The sequence below is a fragment of the Saccopteryx bilineata genome, chromosome 7 (genome assembly GCF_036850765.1).
Source record: "Saccopteryx bilineata isolate mSacBil1 chromosome 7, mSacBil1_pri_phased_curated, whole genome shotgun sequence".
In the NCBI taxonomy this organism is placed as follows: Eukaryota; Metazoa; Chordata; class Mammalia; order Chiroptera; family Emballonuridae; genus Saccopteryx; species Saccopteryx bilineata.
In genome coordinates this window covers 104,548,271-104,573,285 of record NC_089496.1, presented here as the reverse complement: position 1 = coordinate 104,573,285, position 25,015 = coordinate 104,548,271, and the positions used below count along the sequence as shown (strand labels likewise).

Sequence of the window (25,015 nt, the reverse complement as noted above, 5' to 3'; positions counted from 1 at the left end):
CATGTGGTGGCCAGAGGCCAGAGAGACCATGGGACAGCCCCCACCACCATCAGCCCAAAATGTCAACAGTGCAAGGTGGAGAAACCCTGAGGAAGGTGACCTTGGAGCCGGCGGCCCCTTGCACCCTGGGGGTCCCCTTAAGCCAGTGGGTTTCAGGGGCTTCAGACAGGCCCCTCCAGGTCTGCACAGGTGGCACCTGGCAGCTGAGGCCAGGACAGCCGCGGGGTGGGGGGCTCTCACCTGACGCTTGAAGATTCTCTGGAGCAGCCCTTTCTTTGGTGGTTCTGGAGGGTGACTTCTGTTCAGGTCCGGCGAGAGGGTACCGTTAGGTCCAAACACATTCAGCTCCTTAAAGCACTCTGTTTCTATCATCTGGAGGAGTGGAGCAAAAACATGGTGGCGTGAGGGGCTGCGTCGTTGTCTTGGGTGGACAGGAGCCCCAGTGTGGAGCCTGGGCCCACAGCGTCCCTGAGCCGGACCCGCCCCCGCCCTTGGCGTCCTGAGGCCGAGACCCTGTGGCGGCCCCTGCTTACCGCCTCTCCTGGAGGGCTAGCACCTTCACTGGGAAAGCAGAGCTGCCCACCCCCAAATCCACACCCCACTTGAGCCCAGGTCAGCCCACAGGCTCCCCTGCCCGGGGCTCCAGCCCCTCCCTGCCCTCTCATTTCTGTCTCTGGCTCCAGCATGGTCCCACTGTGCCTCCAGCCATGGCTCCACGGCCTCCCTTCCCAGCCAAACCTCCCAAGGGCCACCCAGACTGGCCATGCCTGTCCCACCCCCATGCCAGGATGCCCAGCAGGCCCCGGGGACTCCTGACCCAGCGTCCTTCTGTGTCCTCACCACACGGCCACCACCGGGGCGAGGTGGACGCCCTCACCTCATTTTGCCAGGGGATGGGCACAGAGCCAGTGGAGAATTTGGAGTAGAAGTCATCGTCTGTGTGGTCCAGGTTGACGCCCTTCACGGTGGAGAACTGCTCGATGTCCAGCACGTCCTTACAGTACACGGCCCGGGGCTGAGGGGGAGTGTGCCCATCACTGTCCCCCAGCCTGGCCCGGGGCTCAGGAGGGGAAGCAGAGGGCATCCGCCGAGGCCACCCCGCCTCAGGACCCTGTGCGGCCCCCTCTCAGATCTGCCAACGGGGCCCCAGCCGGCGGGAGACGTGAGCTCAGGGTGCCCAGGGCCCCTCGCGCCACCACGCCCTCCATCACACATGCCGCGCAGGTCACCCCTCTCTAAGCCCACGCTCCTCGGCCCTTCTGGGGATCCGGCCTCCCCTAGAGCCGACAGGACTGGGATGGGGAGATGTGTTTTGTCATCTCTGTCAGACGAGGGCTGGCGGTCTGGGCCGCCCCTCCATAGAGAGAGCGAACGCGGGTTCACAGGGCTAGGCTGGGTGCCAACACTGCCTCGGGGGGACACACGCAGCCATGGTGGCTGTCCCAGGAGGCCCCCTCACCCCGACTTACATCGGGGGTACCAGGGGCTCAGCACCCAGGCCCTGCAGCCAGACAGGCCCAGGCTGGGGTCCCAGCTGCAGAGCTTAGGGACTTTGGGGAAGTCTCATATCCCCACAGGCCTGTGTCACCTGCAAAGTGGGACAGAGAAGCACCTGTGTGTGGGGCTGTTGCCCGGGCTGGGCACCTGCCCTGGGACAGAGAAGCACCTGTGTGTGGGGCTGTGGCCCGGGCTGGGCACCTGCCCTGGGACAGAGAAGCACCTGTGTGTGGGGCTGTGGCCCGGGCTGGGCACCTGCCCTGGGACAGAGAAGCAGCTGTGTGTGGGGCTGTGGCCCGGGCTGGGCACCTGCCCGTGGGGCCTGGGCCGGACCGGGAGCCACTACTGCTCCGGAGGTATTAGCTTCCCCCTCACTCGGCCCCCAGGCGTGCACCGGGCTGCTCCGTGCCAGGGCCCACAGGGACAACCGGACCGGGCTGGGCCTGCCGTCCGGAGCTCAATGTCGGGGGGAGGCCTCCCAAGGGCTCTGGAGCCGGTGGGTCTGACGATGAGGACCTCACCTGGATGCAGGGGACCTCCCGCCCTGTGGCATGTCTGTTACTAGAGGGCAGGGCCGTTTCTTGCCACGGGTCTCCCTGGTCCCTGGCTCGGGGCCCAGAACAGATGTTGGGCTAAGTCAAAGGTGGAGCACCAGGGCACAGGCTCAGGCCGGGCCGGGGGAGGCTACTCACATCTGGAATGAAGGGAGGGTCCAACATCCCCGCTTCTAAGCGCTTGAAGTTCATGTTCCTAAAGAAGGGGTGTCTCTTGACCTCCGCGGCCCCCTCCTCCTGGCAGCCCAGCCTCTGCTTTGCATCTTTGGTGAGGAGCTGCGACAAGACACAGCCCCCTGAGGCCATGCTGGGGGGCCTGCCCTCCTCCTGCCACAGGTGCATCCCCGAGACGCCCACAGGTCCCTCTCCCACCCCGCTCAGGCCTGGTTTCAGGGTCACCGCCTGAGCCACGGGGAGCTTTGTGGTCCCACAGTCACAGCCTCTCAGGTGCTTAGGGGCCTGGAGGCCCCTGGGGAGCGAGACTCCATCTGTGTCACCCCACGACCACGCGCCCTGTACCTGGTGTCACCCCACGACCATGTGCCCTGTACCTGGTGCACACGGGGCACCCACTGGTGCTTGTTGAATCGGCGTGACCTGCTACAGGTACGTGACAAAGGGCCAGGACTCTGTAGGTCTCTCGTTCATTTACTCAACTCACAAGCACATTGTAGACGGGAACCCAGTGCAAACCACTGTGGGGGAGGGCGAGGCAAGAGGACCCAAGGGCGTGGCCTCAGCAGAGGCATGTATACATGGTTATAGGAACAGTCAAGCATCACAGATGCAACGCCAGGGGGGGCAGACCACCACAGACTGGCTGCCGGCCTGGGGGTCGGGGAGGGTGAAGGGTCCAGCAAGGGAGGATCAGAGCTGGGGCTCGTGGGGGCCTAAGGAAGGTGGGGGCTGAGGGTTGGGCCTAGAGACTGGACCCAGAGGGCAGCAGTGAAGTGCATAAATTCCTAGACCCAAGGAGACCGGCCAAGGTCTGCGGGCCATCAAGGTGGAACGAGGGACAGAATCTGGGGGCCAGGGACCAGCTGCCTTGCTGTTTGTGGAGAGGCCCCTCAGGGAGGCAGGGCCGGAGCTGTCCGGGCCTCACGGTCTCCTTACAGGCAGGCCCTCTGTGTCCTGAGCATCAGGCCCTTCTGTGTCCTGAGCAGGTGCCTGATTCGGGGGACAGGGCAAGCCTGGCTGTCAGACCAGACAGGCTGTGGTTAAGGACACAGAAGAAGCTCAAGGCTGGAATCTCAAGACCTTAGGGTCACTTTTGAGAAGATGGAGCAAGGCCTCTGGCCCTTCCAGCCAAGAAAGATGAGGGGTCAGTTGTTTGACACTTTGCGCCCAGGGGCCCACACCACCTTGAGCCCTAGGCTTGACCACCTTTCTCTCTGCGGACACCAGGGGGCAGCAGAGGCACAGCAGTGTCCCTGGTCCTGGTGCCCCAAAGCTATGTTCCAAAGCCGAAGACTTCGGGCAAGGAGGGGGCCACTCTGCCTTGTCCTCTTAGCACGTCCCATGTCCCTACGGGGGTCTCTCTCAAGACCTGCTTCTCTGAGTCCCTGACTCAGACCCAGGACATCTGGTGGTGCTCTGACCTCCTCTTCTATCCCCCGCCCCCAGTTTAGTTCCCCAAGATAGATCCCTCGCCCCAACAGACAAAGTACTGTCAGCACGCCCACCCAGTTCTCAAACATCCCTAGGAGACTGCACATCCATCTACCGCCTTGTGCTGCCTCGCTCCTCTATGCCCACCCAACTCCACAGCCACGGCAACCGGCTTTCTTGGAGGCCCCGGGCATGTGGGCAAAGGCCCCGCCACAGGCTGCCCCCAGGCCCTGGGTTCGGGCGTGCATCTGCCTGTCACCTGCTGTGTCTCATGCGTGCAAATGGCAGGTCTAGCCCTAATCTTTCTTCCCAGGGCTCTGTGACGTCAGACTGAAGCTGAAGAGGAAGTGGTCAGGCAGTGCAGGGATGGGCCCAGGAGGGGGGCCTCCTGGGGATGGGAGCTCTGGGCAGGGTTCCTGGGCTCCTAGCAGCGCAGCCTCGGGGCTTCCACCCAGGGGGTTCGCTCCTTTTCCGGCTCCGGGGCCAGCTCCTCCCTTCGTCCAGCCTAGTGGTTCAGGCACATGGCACAGAGGCAGGGGTCCCACCTGACCTGTGGCCACTGCAGGCGTGCAGGCTGCACACCCAGGCCCTCCTGTCTCCCCGCATGGCCGGCGTTAGAGGGCAGCTGCCTGTGGGCACCAGAGGGCGGCGGGCCCCCAGTGGCCCAGCAGGACTGGGGAGCCTGAGAGCAGGGACAGGAAGCGGGCATTTCCCCACAGAGCCCCTTGCCAGAGGTCGGCCCGCCTGGGCTGAGGGGAAGGGCGGTGGCCAGGGGTGAACTTCCTCCCAGGTCCATCTCGATGGCTTCTGTCACTCCCTGTGTCTGGCTTCCCAGGCCCGTCTGGCCCCACCCACCAGCCTAAGTGTCCTCCCCACGTGCACCCTGCCTGGATGGGTCAGATCTTACTCTCCACAGATGCTACCATGCAGGTATGACCAGCCTTCCGTTTAAGGGATGGAAGACTCAGTTATAAGACATGCAAGTTGAAAGCATCACTGCCTCAAGCCGGCACCCGGGGGTGCGGAGGTGGGGGGAGCAGGCCCAAGGTTGGGCAGAGGCTTGGCCCAAATCCCCTTGTATCTGGGGATCAGCTAGGATCAACCTCTTCCTCCCCCTGCTCACCCCCCACAAAGCTGGATGTGCAGGTGTCTCACACACAGTTCACCTTAGCCCCCCCCAGGAGCCCGCCCTGCCCCCCCAGCCAGTCCCCTGGAGTCGTCACCAACCACCGCAGTGCACAAGCACCAGGTGTGCCCTGACCCTGTGTCCCTCAGCCTGTCGCTGGTCTCAGCTGAGAGGAGGGAGGGGAGCACCATTGGACACAGCTCAGGACGGACATGGGCACAAACATAGCCCAGGATGGACATGGCCCCGGCCCAGGATGGACACGGACACAGCCCCAGGATGGACACGGACATGGGCACGTCCAGGATGGCACCGGCCGCAGGGGCTCACCATCCTGCAGATGGCCTTGGCCTCCTCGGAGAACTTGGGCGAGTACACCTCCTCGGCCTCCAGGACCCGGCGGTCTACCTCCTCCCGCTTCACCTTCTCCTTGCGGCCGCGGAACGGCGACTGGCCCTCGATCATCTCGTAGATGAGACAGCCCAGGCCCCAGTAGTCGGGGCTCAGGCCGTACCTCTGGTTGTTCAGGACCTCCGGAGCTGGGGGCAGACGGGGCAGTGGGGAGAGGTGAGAGGTAGCTGGTGGCAGGACAGAGCCCAGGCGCCTGGGCTCAGGGCTGCGGCTCGTGCCAGCCGGGCGGCGGGCATCCCATGTCCAGGAATGACAGTGCTGCTCACGGAAGGTCCGGAGCTTCACGGCTGGGAGAGCTTCCTCCCGCGGACTCCTACTCACCAACTGATACAAGTATTACCTCCTCCACGGAGCCCGCCCTGATTGCTCTCCTCTGACTGTGGCTTCAGGGGCCTGACCACAGTGGGGAAACGGCCTGCTCCCTGGGGTCTCCCCCTCTAGAATGTGAACCGCCTTATGCACTGCAGTGTCCCAGGAACAGGTCTGATGCCCAGCACACAGTGGGTGTTGCATACATATTCGCATCAATGAAGGTATGTTCATCCAAATTAAAGAGGATTTTAAATTTAGCTGAAATTCAAACAGCCTCTCGCTATGGATTCCCTACTATTTTGATAAAATGACTTATAAATTCACCGTAGATGCTCAAAAAAGGTAATTTCATGTCATCTGGGAGGCTACATGTTCATCCATATATGTGCTGGTCTGCACACGACGGAGGCCGTGCAGACAGACAGCTGCCACAGCGTAGAAGACAGACAGGCACACAGAGGAGTGCCGACAGAGCTCTCAATCATCCATCTGCCTGGCCAGCTAGCTGCCTCTCACCTGGCCAGACAGCCATCAGCATCTGCACGGTACACACAGTCGATGCACCCCTCCCACAAGTTCTCTAGTGAAAAGGACCCTCCAGCACAGAACACAGAGTCCTGTGCATGTGCGGTTGGCACGAGCCTGGCAGAAGACAATAGCGTCCCTGGCTCTGAGAACTTTCTGGAGCCCCTAACCTCTTCGGGTGAGTGTGAGGAGTGCAGGAGGAAGCCCAGAGGTCATTCCTAATTGGAAGGGGATTCCAGGGCTCCAGATGTAGCTCAGGTCTCTTCCCTGCAGTCCCAAGGATGACGGCCCCAGAGTGGGCTCAGAGGAGGCAAGGCATCCAGGACTGCGCTCTGCTGAGAGCCATGCTGGGTGGCACAGCAGACCGTGTGCCTCTCTGTTCTGAACCCATGCTGAAGACCTTCCTCCTCTCGGGGGTTTTCCTGAAAGCTGTCCACCAGCCACAGGACCCGCACTTTAACTGGGTCTCCGCCCAGCACCACTGTGTGCCAGCCCGGGCCACGGAACCCAAGAGCGGATTGGCTTAAGACGCCGGTGGGGCTGGGGTGGGGGTGCAGAAAGCTCAGTTTAGTCAAGTCACACGTGGGGCCCGAATGCTACCCCCACCGGACTAAGACTGCCCACCCCCCACCAAGACCTTACTTCTGCTCAGAGTTGCACAAAGAGGCCAGGGACTCCCAAGGGGAGGGCTGGGGGGGGGGGGCGTACCCACACTCACCCATGTAGCCGACGGTGCCCACCCGGCCGCGGATCAGATCGCCCTCGGGGACCTTCACGGCCAGGCCCAGGTCCGAGATCCTAATGTGGCCTGAGGGGGGAGGGCAGGGTCAGCAGGGCCTTAGGACAGTCAGGTGACACTAGTCCACCCTGGGCAGGGCCACAGACTTGCCGTGTGCCCCTGGGCAACTCGGAGTCTGTTTTCATCTGGCTCATGAAGAGGGGGCCCCCAGTTACCAGCACAGGGTGACTACAGACCCTTGGGAGAGTCAGGTGTCAGAGGGTGTGGGGAAATCATTACTTTTTTAAAAAATTTTTATTGACTTCAGAGAGAGAGAGAGAGATGCAGGGGAGAGAGAAAAACATCGACATGTTGTTCCACTTATTTATACATTCGCTGGCTGATTCCCGCCTGTGCCCTGACCGGGGACCAAACCCGCAACCTTGGAGCATCAGGACAACACTCCAACCACCGAGCCACCTGGCCAGGCCGATCGTCACTCTGTAGGAGCAAGACCTGCAGAGGCAGAGGGACGCCTGCGCTTGGCTGGTCGTTGGCCGACCTGCCTCATAAATTGCTCTAATGGGCTTCTTGGAAGGCTGAGGTCACAGAGTTTAAAATGTCTTGGCCTGGTTTTGGGATTGCTTCATGGAAAAAAATGTGAGATTCTCCTGACATTTTGCAACAATTTGCTTAAGGGGGAAGATTATAAAGTTACTTGGGGAGCACCTCCCTCCCTGCCCTAGATGCTCTTTGGAGGCGCTTTCTCCCTGCCGAGAAACAAGGTGGGGCGCCCAGCCTGAGGAGCTGGGAGATGGATTGAAGCTGCTGGTCCCAGAGTGAACCCCCAAAGCAGAGACGATGTCGTGTTGTCTCGCCTGGGAGCCTACCCAGGAGTGAGGGTGGGGGTGTCACGGCCACATCCAATCCTGCAGGAAGGAACGCCCCCCCCATCTGTGGATGTCCGGGCCCCCACAGCCTGGACCTCAGCAAGGCCCAATGACAGGGAACCTGGCCGGGTCAGAGCTGTGAGCTGTGTGGGTCCCCCTGCTCAGCGGCTCCTGACAAGGGCAGAGAGGGCACATAGATTCTAGCCATGGAGGTGCAGGTTAGAGGTGAGCATGCCTGAGGCCCGCAGGAACAGGGACCCTAGGGGGCGCTGGGCTCATCTGAGAGGGACGGCGGGGCTCTGGGCCCTCGGCCTGCTGCCCCGCACGTCAGCATCCCCAGGTCACCCACGCGTGAGGGGGCCTGGTCTCTGAGCTCCGCTCCTTGGCAGCTTGGCTCTTCTGAGCCTTAATCTTGTCATCTGTCAAACAGGCACAGGGACGCTGGCCCTGCCCCTTCCGTGGAGATGGGAAGATCTAGTCAAGTCAAAGATGTGAAGACTAGGCCCTGGCCGGTTGGCTCAGTGGTAGAGCGTCGGCCTGGCGTGCGGAAGTCCTGGGTTCGATTCCCAGCCAGGACACACAGGAGAAGCGCCCATCTGCTTCTCCACCCCTCCCCTCTCCTTCCTCTCTGTCTCTCTCTTCCCCTCCTGCAGCCAAGGCTTCATTGGAGCAAAGATGGCCCGGGCGCTGAGGATGGCTCCATGGCCTCTGCCTCAGGCACTGGACTGGCTCTGGATGCAACAGAGCGACGCCCCAAGATGGGCAGAGAATCGCCCCCTGGTGGGCATGCCGGGTGGATCCTGGTGGGGTACATACAGGAGTCTGTCTGACTGCCTCCCTGTTTCCAACTTCAGAGAAATACAAAGGAAAAAAAACACAAAAAACAAAAAGCAAAAACAACAACAACAAAAAAAGATGTGAAGACCATCTGCTGCCATGTAGTGCGAGAGGCTACACAGCACGAGGGGTTGCTGTGGCCGTCCGTGTCACCCGTCACCCGTGTCAGAGTGACAGCGGTGATGCATACACCAATGACTAACACATCCGCAGCAGCTATGGGTGACACAGCCACGTGCCCTCCAGCTGGCTCATCAGAACCTCCCACCAGCTGGCACCCTAGGCTGTAAAAACAAGAAAGACGAGCTCAGAGGAGTTGTGTGAGTTCAGAATTTGCCCACCATCTCTGAAATTCCGGTCCTCTCATCTCATTCCCCTTCGCTCCTCTTCTCTCTCTCTCTCTCTCTCTCTCTCTCTCTCTGCCTAGCCATATTGCTTCCTCTACAAATAGGAGCTTTCCGCACGCCACTGCCATCTCTGGGTTCCCAGGACTGAGGAGAGGGAATGGGTCCCCCCCCACTTGTCTGCTGCCTGCCAATGGGCCCGGGATCAGGGGGCCCAGGGTCAGGGTCGGGGTCAGGGTCAGGGCCAGTGGGCCCGGGGTCAGGGGGCCCAGGGTCAGGGTCTCTGAGGGCTTCTGCTTCAGGTTGCGACGCTCACCTCAGCTACAGAGGAGGAAAAGGACCTTCCACGCCACTCCCCAACTTACCGTAATCGTCTAGCAGGATGTTTTCGGGTTTCAAATCTCTGAAAGGGAAAGATCACAAGCATGTGAGTGTGGCTCTCTGGGCATCGAGGGCCCACGGTGTCTGCGTTGAGCCCAGGCCAGCGAGGCCTCGGTGTTTCCTTCCCACCACTTGCTCAGGCTGCCCGGCCTCTGGGTCAAGACAGTCTTGGGCTAATTCTCTCTCCACACCGTTTGTCGTGGGCAACTCCTTAACCCTGGAGGGTAAGGACACAGGAGGTGAGGCGAAGGCTGGTCCTGGCCCCTGCCCACAGGCTGCCAGCTCCCAGGGCGGAGAGCACCTTTGGCTGGGGTGGCAACAGAGCCCTCCAGGACTGGGAAGACCATGAGATCGCAGGACGCCCTGGGATGCCCTGAAGGTAGAGCAGGGCCTGGGAAAAAAGGAAGTGGCATAATTGGCAACAAAGCACTAGCTATAGAGTCGGAACAGAGGATTGTAGAAGAAGATGGCTGCCCCTGGAGAAAGACCCCCTTGGCATGGGGCCCCCAGGAGTCTGGCACATCTGCCAACAGCAGCTGAGCTCCAGTCTGGAAGAAAGCACGGCTACAAGTGTGGCCACCTACATCTGTCTTCTCTGATGACACAGTCCTGCTCTTAAGAAAGGGAACCTCTCAGTTCCCGGTCGGGGTAGAGGCAGTGGCAGGGCCCGGTTTTACTAGTAAAGCTCTCCTTCCCCGGGGCAAACGGACAGCCAGCAGGGCGGTATGTGCCGCTCAGATAAGCCACTGGGCAAACGATGGGCAGCATCTGGATTGAAGACTGGTTCTCAACCAACCGGCTTTGTTTATTTAACCGATGGCCGCTTTCCTCAGGGGGCGTGGTTAATGTGCCCCAATCCCGTGGGCAGTCTCACAAAGTGATAATTGGTGTTTGTGGGTAGTGATTCATTACAAAATACATTTTTTTGCTGTTGTTATTTAACTGTCATTTTTCTGATGTATTACCCATCCCAAATAAAGGCAAGAGCCACCCAGTTCAATAAACCGGCTGGTCAGAGGGCCCAGGCCAAAACCAGAGAGGCCACAGCAAGTAGTCAGGCTTGAATTTGGAAAGCTTTTTTTTCTTTTTTTAAGTGAAAAGCAATCAACCCTTAGGAAAACTGTTCTGACTCTCTTCTCACTCGAATGAAAACCAAACGAGCAGAACAGGGCGATGGTTTAGGGGCAAGGGCGAGCCGTCAGGAACTCCCTTCTTGTTTTCAGGACCTCCTGGGTCTCCCAAGGTGATCTGCACCAAGAGCCCCATGGCCAAGGTCTTCAAACCCAAGTGTGTGTGCCTGGGGGTCCGTGGGGACTGCCCAGAAGAGGCCCCTTTGCTGGCAGCTTCAAGAAGGTGCATTTCTAGATCCTTCACAGCACAACGCCCTGGCTTCCTCTGGGGCTTCCCTCCTGCCTGCTCCTTCTAACAGCTCTTCCCCAAACGACAGACAGACAATGAGCAAGCCCTGCCCCCCCAGGTTAATTACTGCCGCGTCCTGCTCCAGCTGTAAAGACCCCAGGGTCCCCATTAGAAGTGGGCTCTACTAGTAATAGTTATAATGGCAACTCAACAGACGAAATGAACACGTACAGCCTTATGGTCAAAAGAACTTTAAAAGAATTCTGGGCCCAAAATATATTACATTATAATATAGGTGGAGAATAGAAAAGAAAATGAGAGGAATTTCCTCATCATTAAAGAGCTTTATGCATTTTTTTTTTTTTTTGGATAAACAATGGTGAAAAACAATTTGCTACAGCAATTAGATTCTACTGGATACCTCTAAAGATGTGAAGTAACTTCAATGTCAAAATATCAGTATGAGCCACTATTTTTATTTATTTTGTATTTTTCTGAAATTGGAAACGGGGAGGCAGTCAGACAGACTCCCGCATGCGCCCGACCGAGATCCACCCAGCACACCCACCAGGGGACGATGCTCTGCCCATCCGGGGCATCGCTCTGTTGCAACCAGAGCCATTCTAGCGCCTGAGGCAGAGGCCATGGAGCCATCCTCAGCACTTGGACCAATTTTGCTCCAATGGAGCCTTGGCTGCAGGAGGGGAAGAGAGAGACAGAGAGGAAGGAGAGGGGGAGGGGTGGAGAAGCAGATGGGCGCTTCTCCTGTGTGCCCTGGCCGGGGATCAAACCCAGGACTCCTGCACACCAGGCCGACGCTCTACCACTGAGCCAACTGGCCAGGGCTGAGCCACTATTTAAACAAATGACTATTTCAGAAGTTTTCCTGACATATCTGAGGGCAGAGGTTTTCAAAATTCTCTGCAGAGGGCCGTGAGATGAGTCTGTGGGCCCCTGCATGCGGAACCTGGCCCCTGGTCCTGTGAAGCCGGGCAGTGCGGGATGATGGAGGCCTGCTCATGGGGGCGGTCCTCCTTAGGTCCTCCTGGGGCTGGGCCTGGGTCGTGGCCACCAGGCTCCATAGAGCTTCCCCAGGCCGGGCCAGGATACCCGGTCCTCACAGAGCAGCCCACCTCACTTTCTCAGGTTCAGGCTGGGAGCACCCTCACTCGCAAGGGCAATGGCCAGACCGCGGTTCCCGGGCAGGGACGGGTCCCCACTGGCTCAGACTCAGGCAGGGGGGCGGGGGGGGGGGGCCGCTCACCTGTAGACGGTGTTCCCCTGGTGCAGGTCTTCCAAGCCACACAGGATCTCCGCCGCGTAGAACAAGGCCCGCTCCTCCTCGAAGCCGGGGTTCCCCATGTTGTAGATGTGGAACTTCAGGTCGCCCCCGTTCATGATGGTCAGCACCAAGCACAGCGCGTCCTTGGTCTCGTAGGCATAGGCCAGGTTGACCTGCAGCACGGGCGGCCGCGTGAGGTGCTGCCTCAGCCCTCCCCCTCTGCCCTCGCTCCTCAGGGTCCTGGCAGCCCAGCCGGGGGCGGGCCAGGGGAGCTGCAGCGGTTTCAGGCTGCCCCGAATCCAGGCGGCCTGGCCGTGCCCCGCCCTCTACCCCCGGGCTGTGAAGGACTCACACCTTCTAATCCCGGGGTCCCCGGGTGGGGAGGCCCAAGGGGCAGGGCAGGCTGGTCCCCAGCCCGGGAGCCGCCCGCCGGTGTCTGTGCACTGACACCACAAGAGCATGTGCGTGCCTCCGTGGCTCAGAACTGCTGCCTCGTTGGCTGGTCAGGACCAGCGGCCCAGATGCCCTTCCAACATCATTAGTGCAGGGACACGCGCGGTGGGCTCGGTCGTGTTAATAGAACACAACCTGGCAAAGACTGTCTCCTCTTGCAGGCAGGACACGCCTGGTCAGAGGGGTCACCAAAGAGGGCCTGGTCTGTCACTGATGGAGACCAGCCACCTGAGGCTTTGTGGATGAGACCACGGGGCGGCAGGAGAGGGGACAGGCCTGGGTCTAAGGCAAAGTACATTTCTCCTCTTAGAGGGTCAGTACTATAAAAACCTGGTCAGCCTGGGCCAGGCTGAGGCACAAAACATGGGTGTAAACACCAGGAACAATGGGGTCATTTCTGAGGAAAGGACACAGAATGGTGCCGATGGTGAGGGCGCTCTGGGAACTGTCCCCAGCCCCACAGCTGTCCAGGTGGCCACGAGGAAGGACTCCAGGAAGAGTGTGGGAACACCCCGTCAGGGGCAGAGGACAGATCACAGTTGAGGAAAGTCCAGGTTCTTGAAGATGTGACACTCTGACCCTTTCCTCAAACAGGACGCACCATCACCAACCCCAAAGCCAGCACTGCCTCTGTGGGCTCCCCGGGCAGCTTGGAGGTGGTGACCGGTGGTCCCTACTGGAGGGGGCTAGTGGCACAGGAGTACAGTTCTGGACTCAGAGGCCTACGGCCAGACGGATGGCTGGTGTTAGCCTTGACCACTGCCTCCCACATGGCACATCCCCGTGGGTGGGGCTGGCAGTGGGGACAACCTGGGACAGGACCCAGAGACGCACATTTCTGTCCCCTTTGAGCGTCACCTTATAAAACCACCCCCTCTCTGGGGAATGATGGAGGCACTAGGCTGATAGCATCTCTTGCTCTCACACAGCTGGTCATTCAATGGGGGCGACCTTCACAGAGAGCCATTTGGGAACAGCTACCAAGTGGAAAGTGCACACACCCTCTGACACAGCACTTTCTTCGCCAAGGAACACAGCCTGCGGACACAGTCACAGACACATGCCAGAGGGGTGTTCAGGGGCGGACACCGCAGCCTCGTCTGCTCTCTGCGTGGCCGCCCAGCTCAGGGTTGCTCTCTTCCTTGTACATCAAGGGAAGGATGCAGTTTTTTTAAAAAAGGTGCAGCTATAGGTCTGGATATAAAAGAAAAATCTACATTTTAAAGGGAATAAAACATTGCATCATAAGATGTCTAGTAAGATCCCATTGGCTAAAAATAATGAATCGAACGTGTTGGAATGGTTACACACAGAGGGAGGCTCCTGTTTTTGTTTTGTGTCCGTCTGTGCTGTTGGAGTTTTTACCTTGTCCGTATATTGTTTTTTGTAAGGACGTGTGGCAGGGACATTTAGAGCTGACCAAGTATCTACGCACTCCTCCACACTGCCCTGCAGCTGGCCAGTCCCTCGCAGTGACTACAGTGTGTCCGTAAAGTCATGGTGCACTTTTGACCCGTCACAGGAAAGCAACAAAAGACGATAGAAATGTGAAATCTGCATCAAATAAAAGGAAAACCCTCCCAGTTTCTGTAGGATGATGTGGCAGCATGTGTGCATGCGCAGATGATGACGTAACACCGTGTATACAGCGGAGCAGCCCACGGCCATGCCAGTCGAGATGTGGACGGTACAGAGGAAAGTTCAGTGTGTTCTGTAGCTCGCTAAATTTGAATCCGTGACCAAAGTGCAACGTGAATATCGGCGCGTTTATAACAAAGCGCCACCACATAGGAATAACATTACTCGGTGGGATAAGCAGTTGAAGGAAACTGGCAGTTTGGTGGAGAAACCCCGTTCTGGTAGGCCATCAGTCAGTGACGAGTCTGTAGAGGCTATACGGGATAGCTACCTAAGGAGCCCTAAAAAATCTGTGCGTGAGCCCACATCGAACTGCACTGAATAGGTATGAAACTGGGAGTTTTCCTTTTATTTGGTGCAGATTTCACATTTCTATCATCTTTTGTTGCTTTCCTGTGACCAGTCAAAAGTGCACCATGATTTTACAGACACACTGTATTTCTGGCCAATGGATGGTGGGTGGAAGCGAGGAGCATCACTGCAGCTGAGGCTGGGACAGCCCCTGTGCCCGCCCCTTGTGCACACTTCCGTGATTCCAGATGGTGGTGGTGAGGTGGAGGAGGGAGCCTGAGCTGACTGGACTCTAGGTGAGGGACAGAGCAGTCTTTGCTGTTCTCAGCTACTGTGAGCTGGGGTGAATTTGTTACTGCAGCAGAACGCAGCACAGCGATACACGAGATGGTGCCTCTCAGGATATGGCACTGAAGTGTCCACCAGGAGGGAGCTGGCCCACAGGGTCTGTGGACATGGAGCCCCCTGGGTGGAACCAGGGTGGGCTTTTGTCCACTGAGGCATTTACCAGGTGGTCGTGCAGAACAGAGAGGCCTTGGTCCCACACACGGGCCAGGGGGTGACAGGACGGAGTCAGCTAGTTGACCCCACGGTGCCTTGGCATGGAGGGGCTCTCTGGCTGCCTTTCTGCAGGCACTCTCACTGCAGTCCACGTCCCAGGGCTGAGGAGTGGCCACACTGGACGGCCACCCACTTCCCAAGGGATGAAAGCCCGGTCAGCAGAGGCCGTGCCGTCACCCGGCCCGAACACTCACCACAAACCTGCTGTTGACCTTCTCCAGGATCTGCTTCTCGTTGAGCGCCATGGACTCCCCTTTCCTCTTCTTGATCCGCTTCTTCTCCAGCCGCTTGCAGGCGTACATCTTCCCCGTGGCGCGGACCTGGCAGGCGCAGACCTGCGGGGCGGAAAGGAGCCGGGGGTGGGTGGGTGGAACACGAGCCGGCCGGACCTCCTCCGGGGCCAGGGCGCTGGGTTGCAGGGCTGGGGGCTGACGGAGCCGGAGCCAGCACGCCTGGCCTGGACCCATGGCTGCGCCGGGACCCCATCAGGATGTGGCTCCAGTGCCCTCCCTCCTTTCCCCTCCAGTGGCTCCCAGTTCTGAGAGCTGCAGAGTGAGCCATTCACACCAATGCTCAGACGACCACCGAGGCCGAGAGCTCCGCCCCTCTCCGAGGCAACAGGCTTTCCCGTCCTCAGCTCTCAGCTCTCAGCCAGACGCAGCCACGCTGCCTGGGGCCTGTCGAGGACAGCTGCAGGTGGAAGGTGCCTGTTGGGGTCAGCGATGCAAGACCCCTGGGAACCATCAGTTTGTAAATCAGAGGAACGGGAAACAGGGCCTTTGGGTTCGAGCCTTTGTTCTGCCCCTTACAGACTGTGTGCCCTTGGCTGGGTCACCTGACCATTCTTAGTCGTGATCACCTTTCCTCATCTGTACAGTGAGTCACAGGCCTGCCCCACTGCTGGGAGTGTCAGCACAGCAGCGCTTAGTGACAGCGTCATCTGGCCGAGGCACTGAGCCCCTCGGGCCCGTCCTCATCCCTCCGAACACAGCCAAGAGTGCCCGTGTCTCCTCTCCAGCCCTGCACCCTGCCCAGGCTGCCTCCACAAGCACCTCTACCCACCGGACAGCGAGGGCTGCTCCACGCCCTCTCTCCCCCCTTCAGACACATCTGACCTCCCACCAGCCCTGAGTCTCCCTTCCTCTCCACCTGGGGGCCTCGACTGAGCAACAACAGGAACACTGCGGGCAGATCCGGAAGGGACAGGAAAGGTGACTGGAGTATGGGGCCCGTCACCTGGAAACAGATGTCTACTCACCTCCCCAAAGCCTCCTTTTCCCAGTACTCGGTACTGCCTGAAAGTGTTTTTGGTTACTGGTTGCCTGGAATAAAGCAAGAAACATGGCATTAAGATGTATAATCCACGCGCACTAGACAATGGTAGCAGTGCAGTGGCTGGTGCAGGGCGCAGTTCCACGCCCCACAGACCCCCGGGAATCATCGCTGTGGAGGGGACCCTCCAGGGCTCCCTCTGGGACTGGGTGTTCAAATCCCGGGCCACCTGCCCTTGGCACCCTGCAGCCTGGGAGAGCAGCAGTGGGCGGGAGGCTTGAGAAACGAGAGCCGAAGCAGCCTCACCCACCAGGCGGCCCCCCGGTTCTCCTCTTACTGCCTGAACGCAGATCAGGTGCTAAACTCAGCAGGAAGCTGTGAGCCTGTGCAAGGGGAGGGTGTGGGAGGGGCTGCAGCTGCAGCGGTCAGTGTCCCGGGGAAGACAGGACATGCGGAGACCTCGGCCCTCCCCACACCTGCAGGGCTCAGCTTTGCCGGCAGGACGGCCACCCCCGCCTTCCCACCCGAGGGCCCCTGCACTGGGTTTCCCCAGAGCTCCGACACCAGGAGGTCCTGTCTGCCAGGCGGGATTTATGACGTCATATCGCTCGGTGTCTCCCGACGGCCCATTTTAATCAGCCAGAGCTACGCCTCTTGTCTAACCAGACAGAACCTGTGACCAGGAGGCGAGGGTGGGACGTCTCGGAGTAAAGACACAGATGGTCCTCTAGTCGCCGCAAAGGCTCTGTGCTGTGGACAGCTTGTCTTTTCCTTTGAGGGCCTGTTTGGCTATGAATAGTCAGGGTTCTTGTTTTTTTCCCCCTGAAATGATCACTACAATCAAGCTAACATTCTACCACCGCAGTTACCTCTCCCTTCTTCTCTCCTTCTTTTCTTTTCCTTCCTCCCTCCCGCCTGCCTTCCCTCTCTCCCCCTCTCTCTCCCTTTCTAGTGAGAACACTTAGCATTTATCTGCTTAGCAAATTTTAAGCACATAATACAATGTTTGATAACTACGGTCACCATGTGCATTAGGGTCCCCAGAACTCATCCATCGGCGTGACCATCACCCCCCCACCACTGTCCACTCCTGGGGGCCAGCATTCTACTCTCTGCTTCTGTGAGTGTGACTATTTTAGGTTCCACCTATCAGTGAGGCCATGCGGTATCTGTCTCTCGTGTCTGGCTTATTTCACTTAGCACGTGCCCTCCAAGTGCATCCACGTTGTCATAAATGGCAGGATTTTCTTCCTTTTTTAAAGGCCGAGTAGTATTCCACTGTGTGTGTGTGCATGTGTGCACACACCATATTTGACCCCGCCTTCACTGCAGCATTATCCACAATAGCCCACACAGGGAAACGGTCTAAATATCCGTCTGCTGGGGCGTGAATGTTCCGCAGTCAGCTGGACAACGTTAAGACTGGCTCTGGGAACTGCAGGGCTACTTCTGCCCATCCCCCCTCCCTCCACCCGAGTCCGCCCCCGGGGGACGCTGGAGAGAGACTGAACTGGGCTGAAGAGCACGGTCCGCTCAGGACAGACGTGAGCCTCCGGTCCCCCAGCAGCTCCTGAATGACTCGACTGTGGAGGCTCTCCTGGCCGCCAGGCCCTGAAGAGGATTGGGTTTTACCAGAAACCCCACGGCTGTCCTCACAGGGCGGCCCTGAAGCCCCAGGGCCCCTGCCCACTCCCCGGCCCACTGCCCTCGGCACACAGGGCTGCCCCTCCGCAGGGCTCTCCTAACCAGTAGCTTCCTTCCGCACACGGGCGGCCAGGGCCCTGGAGACACCGGCCACGTGCCTGTGTCCGCCACACGCCCGGGAGCGTTTCCTACAGCCGCCCTCGAAACCACATGAAGGCGTCGGGGCCCAACAGTTTATGATACGTGGAGAACAAACAGTCGGTTGACATTACCGCAGAACTCCTCTGCTAGGGGAAGTGAGTGTAATACAATTTCCGTGGAATTTCTTGGTTAACCTTGGGAGGGGAAAAAGCCCTTTAACATTTCAACAGTATAGCACTAAGGGGCTGTGATCTTGGTAGCAGAGGAACCAAAGATAAATAAAATAAGTGAAAGGAGAGAGGGAAGGCAGAGTGTTGTCACTCATTTAGGACATTTCTAGGCTAGGCCCCTGCCCTACTGGCTTCAGCAACTTGAATGCAAAAGGCCTTAACTTCTCAGATGTAAAAAGTCCGTTTCTCTGTTCCAGGAGCCTGGTACAGACAAGTGAAAGGTTTGTGGTCGCAGCTAAAGGTTCTGTTGGAACGGAGTGCTGGGTAGACTCAGGGTGAAGGACTGGAGTGAGGGACCTGGAGTTCAGGGTCCAGTTTTGCCAGGCCCTTGCTGTGTGACCTGGGGCCAAGCCATCAACCTCTCTGAACCTTGCCTCTTCAATAAAATGGAGATACTGAAACGGCGTTTGCATCCAAAGGCTTTCTGAAGGCTGCCGGGTGTCAGATGTCATTACCGGAATCCTAGGAACAAAGGACACAGGCCCCTCTGACGGGCTCTGTGGAAATGGGGCGCACCACGTAGCGTGTAATCCTCACACCAGCCTTGAGGGGAGACTACTGCTCTGCAGGTGAGGGCTCGTAGGCTCTGAGACGGGAAATGAGTTGTCCCAGGTCACGGCCGACAAGTGACGGGGTTGGAAGTGGAGTCCGGGCCGCCTGCTGTGAGCCCGTGATCGGTGCACTGGCCCCACAGTGCAACACGGGGGAGTGGGGTCATGGGTTCCACAGTGCAGGGCCCAGCGTGGGGCTCGATGAACACAGCCCACCACTGCCCCATGACCGTCAGAACCAGGACTGGACCTCCACTGGGGTCAGCTAGCTGCTCCTTCCAGCACCAGGCGCACAAGGATGACGGCGATGCTGACGCTGACACGCTGACGCTGGCACGCTGACACGCTGACGCTGACACTGACACGCTGACACTGACACTGACACGCTGACACGCTGACGCTGACACGCTGACGCTGGCACGCTGACACGCTGACGCTGACACGCTGACGCTGGCACGCTGACACGCTGACGCTGGCACGCTGACGCTGGCACGCTGACACGCTGACGCTGACACGCTGACGCTGGCACGCTGACACGCTGACGCTGGCACGCTGACGCTGACACGCTGACACGCTGACGCTGACACGCTGACGCTGACACGCTGACGCTGACACGCTGACGCTGGCACGCTGACACGCTGACGCTGACACGCTGACACGCTGACGCTGACACGCTGACGCTGGCATGCTGACGCTGACACGCTGACGCTGACATGCTGACGCTGACGCTGACGCTGGCACGCTGACGCTGACACGCTGACGCTGAGACGCTGACACGCTGACGCTGACACGCTGACGCTGACACGCTGACGCTGACACGCTGACGCTGGCGGGACGACCACGACTGGATTCAGCGGCTCCCCAGCTGGGGCCCAGCGGCTGACCTCTGCTGAGTTCTTGCCTTGTCCTGGGCATGTGCTGTGCCGGCCTCCCCTCATCTTCACTCCAAGCCTCCGAGGAGGGGAGTTATTGTCTCCACTTAAAGGTGAGGAAATCGAGGTGTGGCGAGGCCCCTCTGGAGGTCGAGCTGGGGCTCAACTGCAGGCTGTGGGCTCCATAACCACGTCCATCGGGAGATCAGCCCAGCCATTCACTCCTCGGTGCCTCCTTGCGGCCATGGCGTGCAGCTGCACGGTGGCCTCCCTGGGCTAACAGAAGGCGGTCCACTGCTCACTGCCATCCCCCTTGGTTGGGGGGAGAGGAATTCCCCCCCCATGGCTGATGAGCACAGTGTTCTCCTCTGGGCTTCCGGAAGTGCGCAGGGAAGGGCCATGAATGGAGTTCCTGGTGGGTTCTGTCCCGTAGTTTCCTGAGGGACTCGGCCAGCAAGGTGTTTGTGCACGTGCCCAGCCTCTGTGACCACGGCGAGCCCAGACGGCCATGAGCGCCAGGCCCCCGGCGAACTCTGGGCTGCAGAAGGGGACGGCCCCACCCACATCCACCAGCTCAGCCCAGCGAGGATCTAACAGAGGCATCACCCTGCCCTGCAAACCCCGACACACTGTGAGCTAGGGGAGCAATGAACTAGGGGTCCAGGGCCAGGGCCCCCCTTGGCTGTCCTCTACCCTCTCTTCCCTCATCAGTCACATCTGCCCGGCCGAGTCACCGACGTGTGAGAGCACTTTGCAGAGAACACGGCAGCAAATACACCATGATGATACCCTCCGTCTCATCCGTCATTGCAGGTGAAGGAGAAACCGGGAGAAGCTCCCTGCTGGACGGGAACACGGAGGGCAGCCGGCCCCGGGACAGGCGAGGCTGGGAATTGGGGACAGCTGTTTGGGAGGGCAACTTGGCTCTGTCCCTCGCAGTTTAAAACGGGAGCTTTTGACCCCTAAAACCCCTCTGCTGGGAATTTCCACGGCTGTACTTGGCAAAAGTACATAAAGATATATGTACCAAGCTGTATTAATTAGGGAAGGCTGCACATAAAACTGAGAGCAAGCCCCACATCCCTCAACAGAGGTGAGGTTAAGTAAGGGATGTGCAGCTCATTCAAGAAAAGGACAGCTCTATCTGCTGTGGAGGAAGGATGCCCAAGGACAAAAAAAGAAAAAAGAAAAGGAGAAGAAAAAGCCAAGATGCTGTGAGTCTGTGTGCATGAGTGGGTGAGCGTGGGTGTAAGCACACGTTAATGAGCACAGAGCTCGTCTAGAAGAACACACGGGAACTTAATTCATAAGAGAAGGAACCGTCAGCCCATGGAGGTAGCTGATTTTCCTATGACGTCTCAGGTGAAAACCTACCCCCCGCCCCCCGTACACACACCGGCACACTCATGAGTGCGGAGTGCCAAAGGAGCACTCACCTTTCCAGCCACTTCCACTGGAGAAAGCGGTCGAAATACATGCTGTCCAGATACTCATGGAAGGGCCTGCCGCTCAGGTAGTCGTGGACAGACCTAGCCCGGACGGAGGGCAGAGAGAAACAGTTTACAACCCTGGCCCCGGGGCAGGTGGGCAGAGCCAGGTCCAGCAGGTCCGTGCCCGGCCTCGCCCACTTCAGACTCTGGAGATACAAACACACAGGCGCCAGAGGCCCCATGTACTAGCCCGCAGACAGGCACTGACGGGCACACTGCAGGCCTGGGGCACAGCAGTGAGCCCCCCCCCTCCCCGCAGGCAGCATCGTGATCGGGAACTTCACAGCAGGAAATCACAAACATTAAATAAATACCCCAGGGATGTGTTATGAACTAGAGTTAAGTGGGGGGGGGGGGTCGGGGAGGTCTCTCTGTTGAAGGGACAGGAGCTGAAATGACAACAGAGGCACTTAATTGGGTGCAGGGGAGGGAGAGGGACCCCGTGAGAGTGAGTGGTGGGGGCAGAGTAGGGACGCAGCCTTGAGCGCCCAGGCTCTGGGTCTGGTCCAGGACCAGCAAAGCCACAGGGAGACACTGATTCCTACAGCAGAGTTTACTGGTCACCTACTGCGGACCTGGTCCCAGGCCAGACCGGGAGGGCTCAGAACCCGGCAACAGGCAGGGACGGCCTTCTTCCTTTTGAAAAGTGTCAATGCTGGCCCATCTGACCCAGGCTCTTGGGACCTGGAGAAGGGAGGGGAGTGCGGAGCCGGGGCATGTGTCCTGCCATAGCTGGAAACCAGGACTGGCCTGGGGGCCAGGATGGCCACACCCTCAGGGGGACAGCACAGGAGCCTCAACCCACTGTCAGCCCTGACCCCTGGCTGGCTCCAGCTCCGAGATGGCAGCGACCAGGTGGGTTTCTTTGGGGGCGGGGTCTCTGCTGTTCAGTACCTAACACAGGGCTGGGCCCCACGCTGGCCCCCGAAGCTTCTGTCCTCATCACTACACTCCCTGTGCATGGGAGCACAGGACTGCAGGCTTTCTGGTCCTCCCCACCGGCAGTAAGCTCCATGAGCCGGAACCGGGTCCCCTCACCATGGTCATGTCTGTGGTGCGAGGGCTGACAAGGCCACAGCAAGCCCTACTCGTCAGCTGTGTGGGGTGACCTGGCCTGGATGCCTCTGACGCACACGCGTCCGCTTACGGGGAGCGGCGTGTGCGGGCTCATGAATGTATGTGCACGAGGCCTTCGTAGCGTGGGGGTGGGGTGGGCGTGCACTGGCACAGGGCTGACACTATAGCCACAGACCCGCCTCCTATCCCATCAGGGTCACCATCTGGCCTGCAAGGTGAGGGGTGTGGCAGGACGGCAGCCCGCAGCAGTGCCACCCTGCTCCGGTTGGTGGCAGTCGTGGGGGGTGGGAGCCCGGGGAGGATTTCCAAACCACCCAGACTGGGGCAGATTTTTGCACATTCCTCGGTCTCAGCAGCCTGGAGAGCCACTGCTTTCAACACCCTTTGAAGCAGATGTTTGCTTTGGACTCAGCCCGCTGGTATCTTTCCCTCTTAAGGAGTACACAAACATCTGGGTGGCTCGGCGGGGCCCTTGGCCAGGAAGACCTGCCCCACTGCCCAGGGTCCAGGTGGAAGCAGGAGGCAGCCCCCAGCCATCCGGGTGTGTGGCTACCAGAGGGGCCGAGGGGCTGACGCCTGGCCCGGGGAAGGGGGCCGGCTGCCCGGGAGGCCAGGCTGCCGGAGCACTTACTGTGCACACGCGGAAAAGAGCTCTTTGCAGGGCTTCTGAAGGAGCTTCTCCTCCGTCTGGGAGACCAGGTCCCGGCCCACTTGGGCGATGAAAACTGGAGACTGGAGGGAAGAGGAGGCGATCAGTGCAAGGCAGGTGGGGGGGATGCAGGGTGGCCGGAGACTCCCACAGGGGCGGGGCAGGGCATGGGCGTGTCCTCTGCCCATGCTGCGCCCAGCCTCCCGCACACTGTCCAGTGGTGCAGGGAGGTGGCTGGGCGGGAATGCGGCAAGTGAGCCCACGTCAGGTCAGCTTTCTGCTCTGCCACGTTCAGCTGGTGTAACCTCAATGAAGGTCACATGGCTCCTTTGAGCATCACCACCCTCATCGGCAGAATGTCGATGATGATGCCTTGTGTCCTGGGCCTGTGGCCAGAACCGAATGAGCATGTGAGTGCTCAGGTGTGAGCAGCTGTGCAACGAAGTCCAGCTCATCAGCGAGCCGCCCCCCCCGGCCCCCGAGCTTGTCGATCCCCAGCCTCTCGGGCTGGCTCCTCAGAGGGCTGGCTCGAGGTGCGCACCGCTCAGCCTCAAAGCCACGTGCAACATGGTGGGGAGGGGGCTGTAAAGGGCCTGTAGACAGGACGACACAGCAGCCGGGACGGGAGCTCAGCAGCTCTAGGATTTGCAGCTTCAGCATTGACAAACCAGGGTCCGCAGCCCACACCTGCTACTTGTGACTGCGGGACCCTGGCCTTGACTGCTCAGCCATTACAGGAAGATGATCAGAACTAACAGCCTCTCCCAGAAGGAATCAAGGAACCCTCTGGGGCATGCCTTGGCCCAGATCCTGGCACGTAGTAGAAAGCGTGCAATAATTGTCACCACTGTCCTTGCGCCCTCCTCCTCAGTGGAGCTGTCTGATCCGAACACTTCAAGTTGAAAGCTCCATTTTCTTCGTCCTGCCCAGGGGCAGCGCCACCTCTGGGAAGGCAGCCCCGCCCACACCCGTCCCCTCCCCCCACCAGCCATGCTCCACCAGCTGTTCAGTCACCTGCTGGGCCCCAAGGTGGCTTTTTAATAAATAACAGGCTCAGAAAGAAGGGCGTGGGCACATCTTTCGCAAAGATGCTGAAATCTGAAAGGCTAGCTTTCTCTTCCCAGCTATGGAAATGCGCCCAGGAGGCTGAGGGCTGGGCTAAGCCCATTGGGCGGTGTCGGGCAGCGGTGGAGCAGCCTGACGCACCCTGGTGAATGGAACCAGAGGCTCACTGTGTATTCCCCACTGTTCTGAATGCCCACATCCCTTCCTTCTTCCTCTCCCAGCCCCGCCCCCTGGGGCTGGAGTGGGGGGAGCCGCTGCTATGGTCACTGCCGCCCATATGCCCAATGCAGACAAGTTACACCATGCATCTCAGAGCATCTCCTGGATGGCTGCTGTCACCAGTCTTGAGTGGTGGCGACTCCCTCCCACCTTCCCTCCACTGGGCCCTGGACCACCCCTCCGTCCCACGCCAACAACGTAATGAGACCACAGAAGAGCCACCAGCAGGGTTGGCTGCCGGAGCCCGAGCTCTGGTCCGACCTCCTCCCGTGGCCATCTTGGGCTTCCATCTCCTCCCCAGTAATAGGAAGGAGCTCCTCCAGAGATGCCCTGCGGTCCATAGCAACTTGGGAATTGATGGTTTGGTTGGGAGTTTTTTTGCATCTAAGACTTGGGGAACTTTTGGGGGGATTCTGGCAGCTGAGTCTATTGGGGATCAATGACTCCAGGCTACCCCAGAGCAATGGAATATCAGAACAAACCCCGAGGCCACATGCACATTCACATCAGGAAGAGAGCTGTGTGCCCGGGGGACCTTGGCTTGCAGGAGGGCCGTGCGGCTGGCCCAGAATCGGCACCTGCTGCGTATTTGCTAATAAGACAGAGGATACCGTGTGCTGTGCCAGGATATGCCTGGAACCTGGGGGCAGTGAGCCAAGACCAGACAGAGATGCTGGGTGGGTGGCACTACTTTGCCATCAGACTTTACCCAGGGAGGACACACCCTTACCCACCGTCAGCCCAGCCTGGTGCTGGGCACAGTGGGAGGGGGCGGGGGGTGGTTCAAAGGTGAAGCCAGCGTGGTCCTTGACCTCAAAGCACTTGTTCTCCAGTAAGACACGCATGAGATAAGGTAAGGTCCTAGCAGAAAAGTCTTTCCCTTTTCTTGGCTACATATGGTGAGGTATAGAATGGGCTGGTTGGAACTCCATGGCTCTCAAACCCTTTTTTATTTTTTAGCAGCAAAGCTTCTTTTCTCCTTGCCAAAATGAAATAAAACCAAAAGAAATAATATAAT

The 25,015-nt window shown here is 59.2% G+C and overlaps 1 protein-coding gene across 1 annotated transcript in view; it reads right to left on the bottom strand.

Annotated features, from left to right (window-relative positions):
• The window catches only part of GRK5 (G protein-coupled receptor kinase 5), a 208,045-nt gene that overhangs the window by 3,009 nt on the left and 180,021 nt on the right, over positions 1-25,015 (bottom strand). The window contains exons 5-15 of the mRNA XM_066238796.1: positions 22,696-22,796; positions 20,934-21,026; positions 16,046-16,109; positions 14,982-15,122; positions 11,827-12,017; positions 9,188-9,225; positions 6,752-6,841; positions 5,116-5,324; positions 2,190-2,327; positions 878-1,015; positions 241-372 (exon numbers count right to left, since the gene is read on the bottom strand). Of these exons, the coding sequence (XP_066094893.1) occupies positions 241-372; positions 878-1,015; positions 2,190-2,327; positions 5,116-5,324; positions 6,752-6,841; positions 9,188-9,225; positions 11,827-12,017; positions 14,982-15,122; positions 16,046-16,109; positions 20,934-21,026; positions 22,696-22,796 (1,335 nt within the window). The remainder of the gene's footprint in view (positions 1-240; positions 373-877; positions 1,016-2,189; positions 2,328-5,115; positions 5,325-6,751; positions 6,842-9,187; positions 9,226-11,826; positions 12,018-14,981; positions 15,123-16,045; positions 16,110-20,933; positions 21,027-22,695; positions 22,797-25,015) is intronic.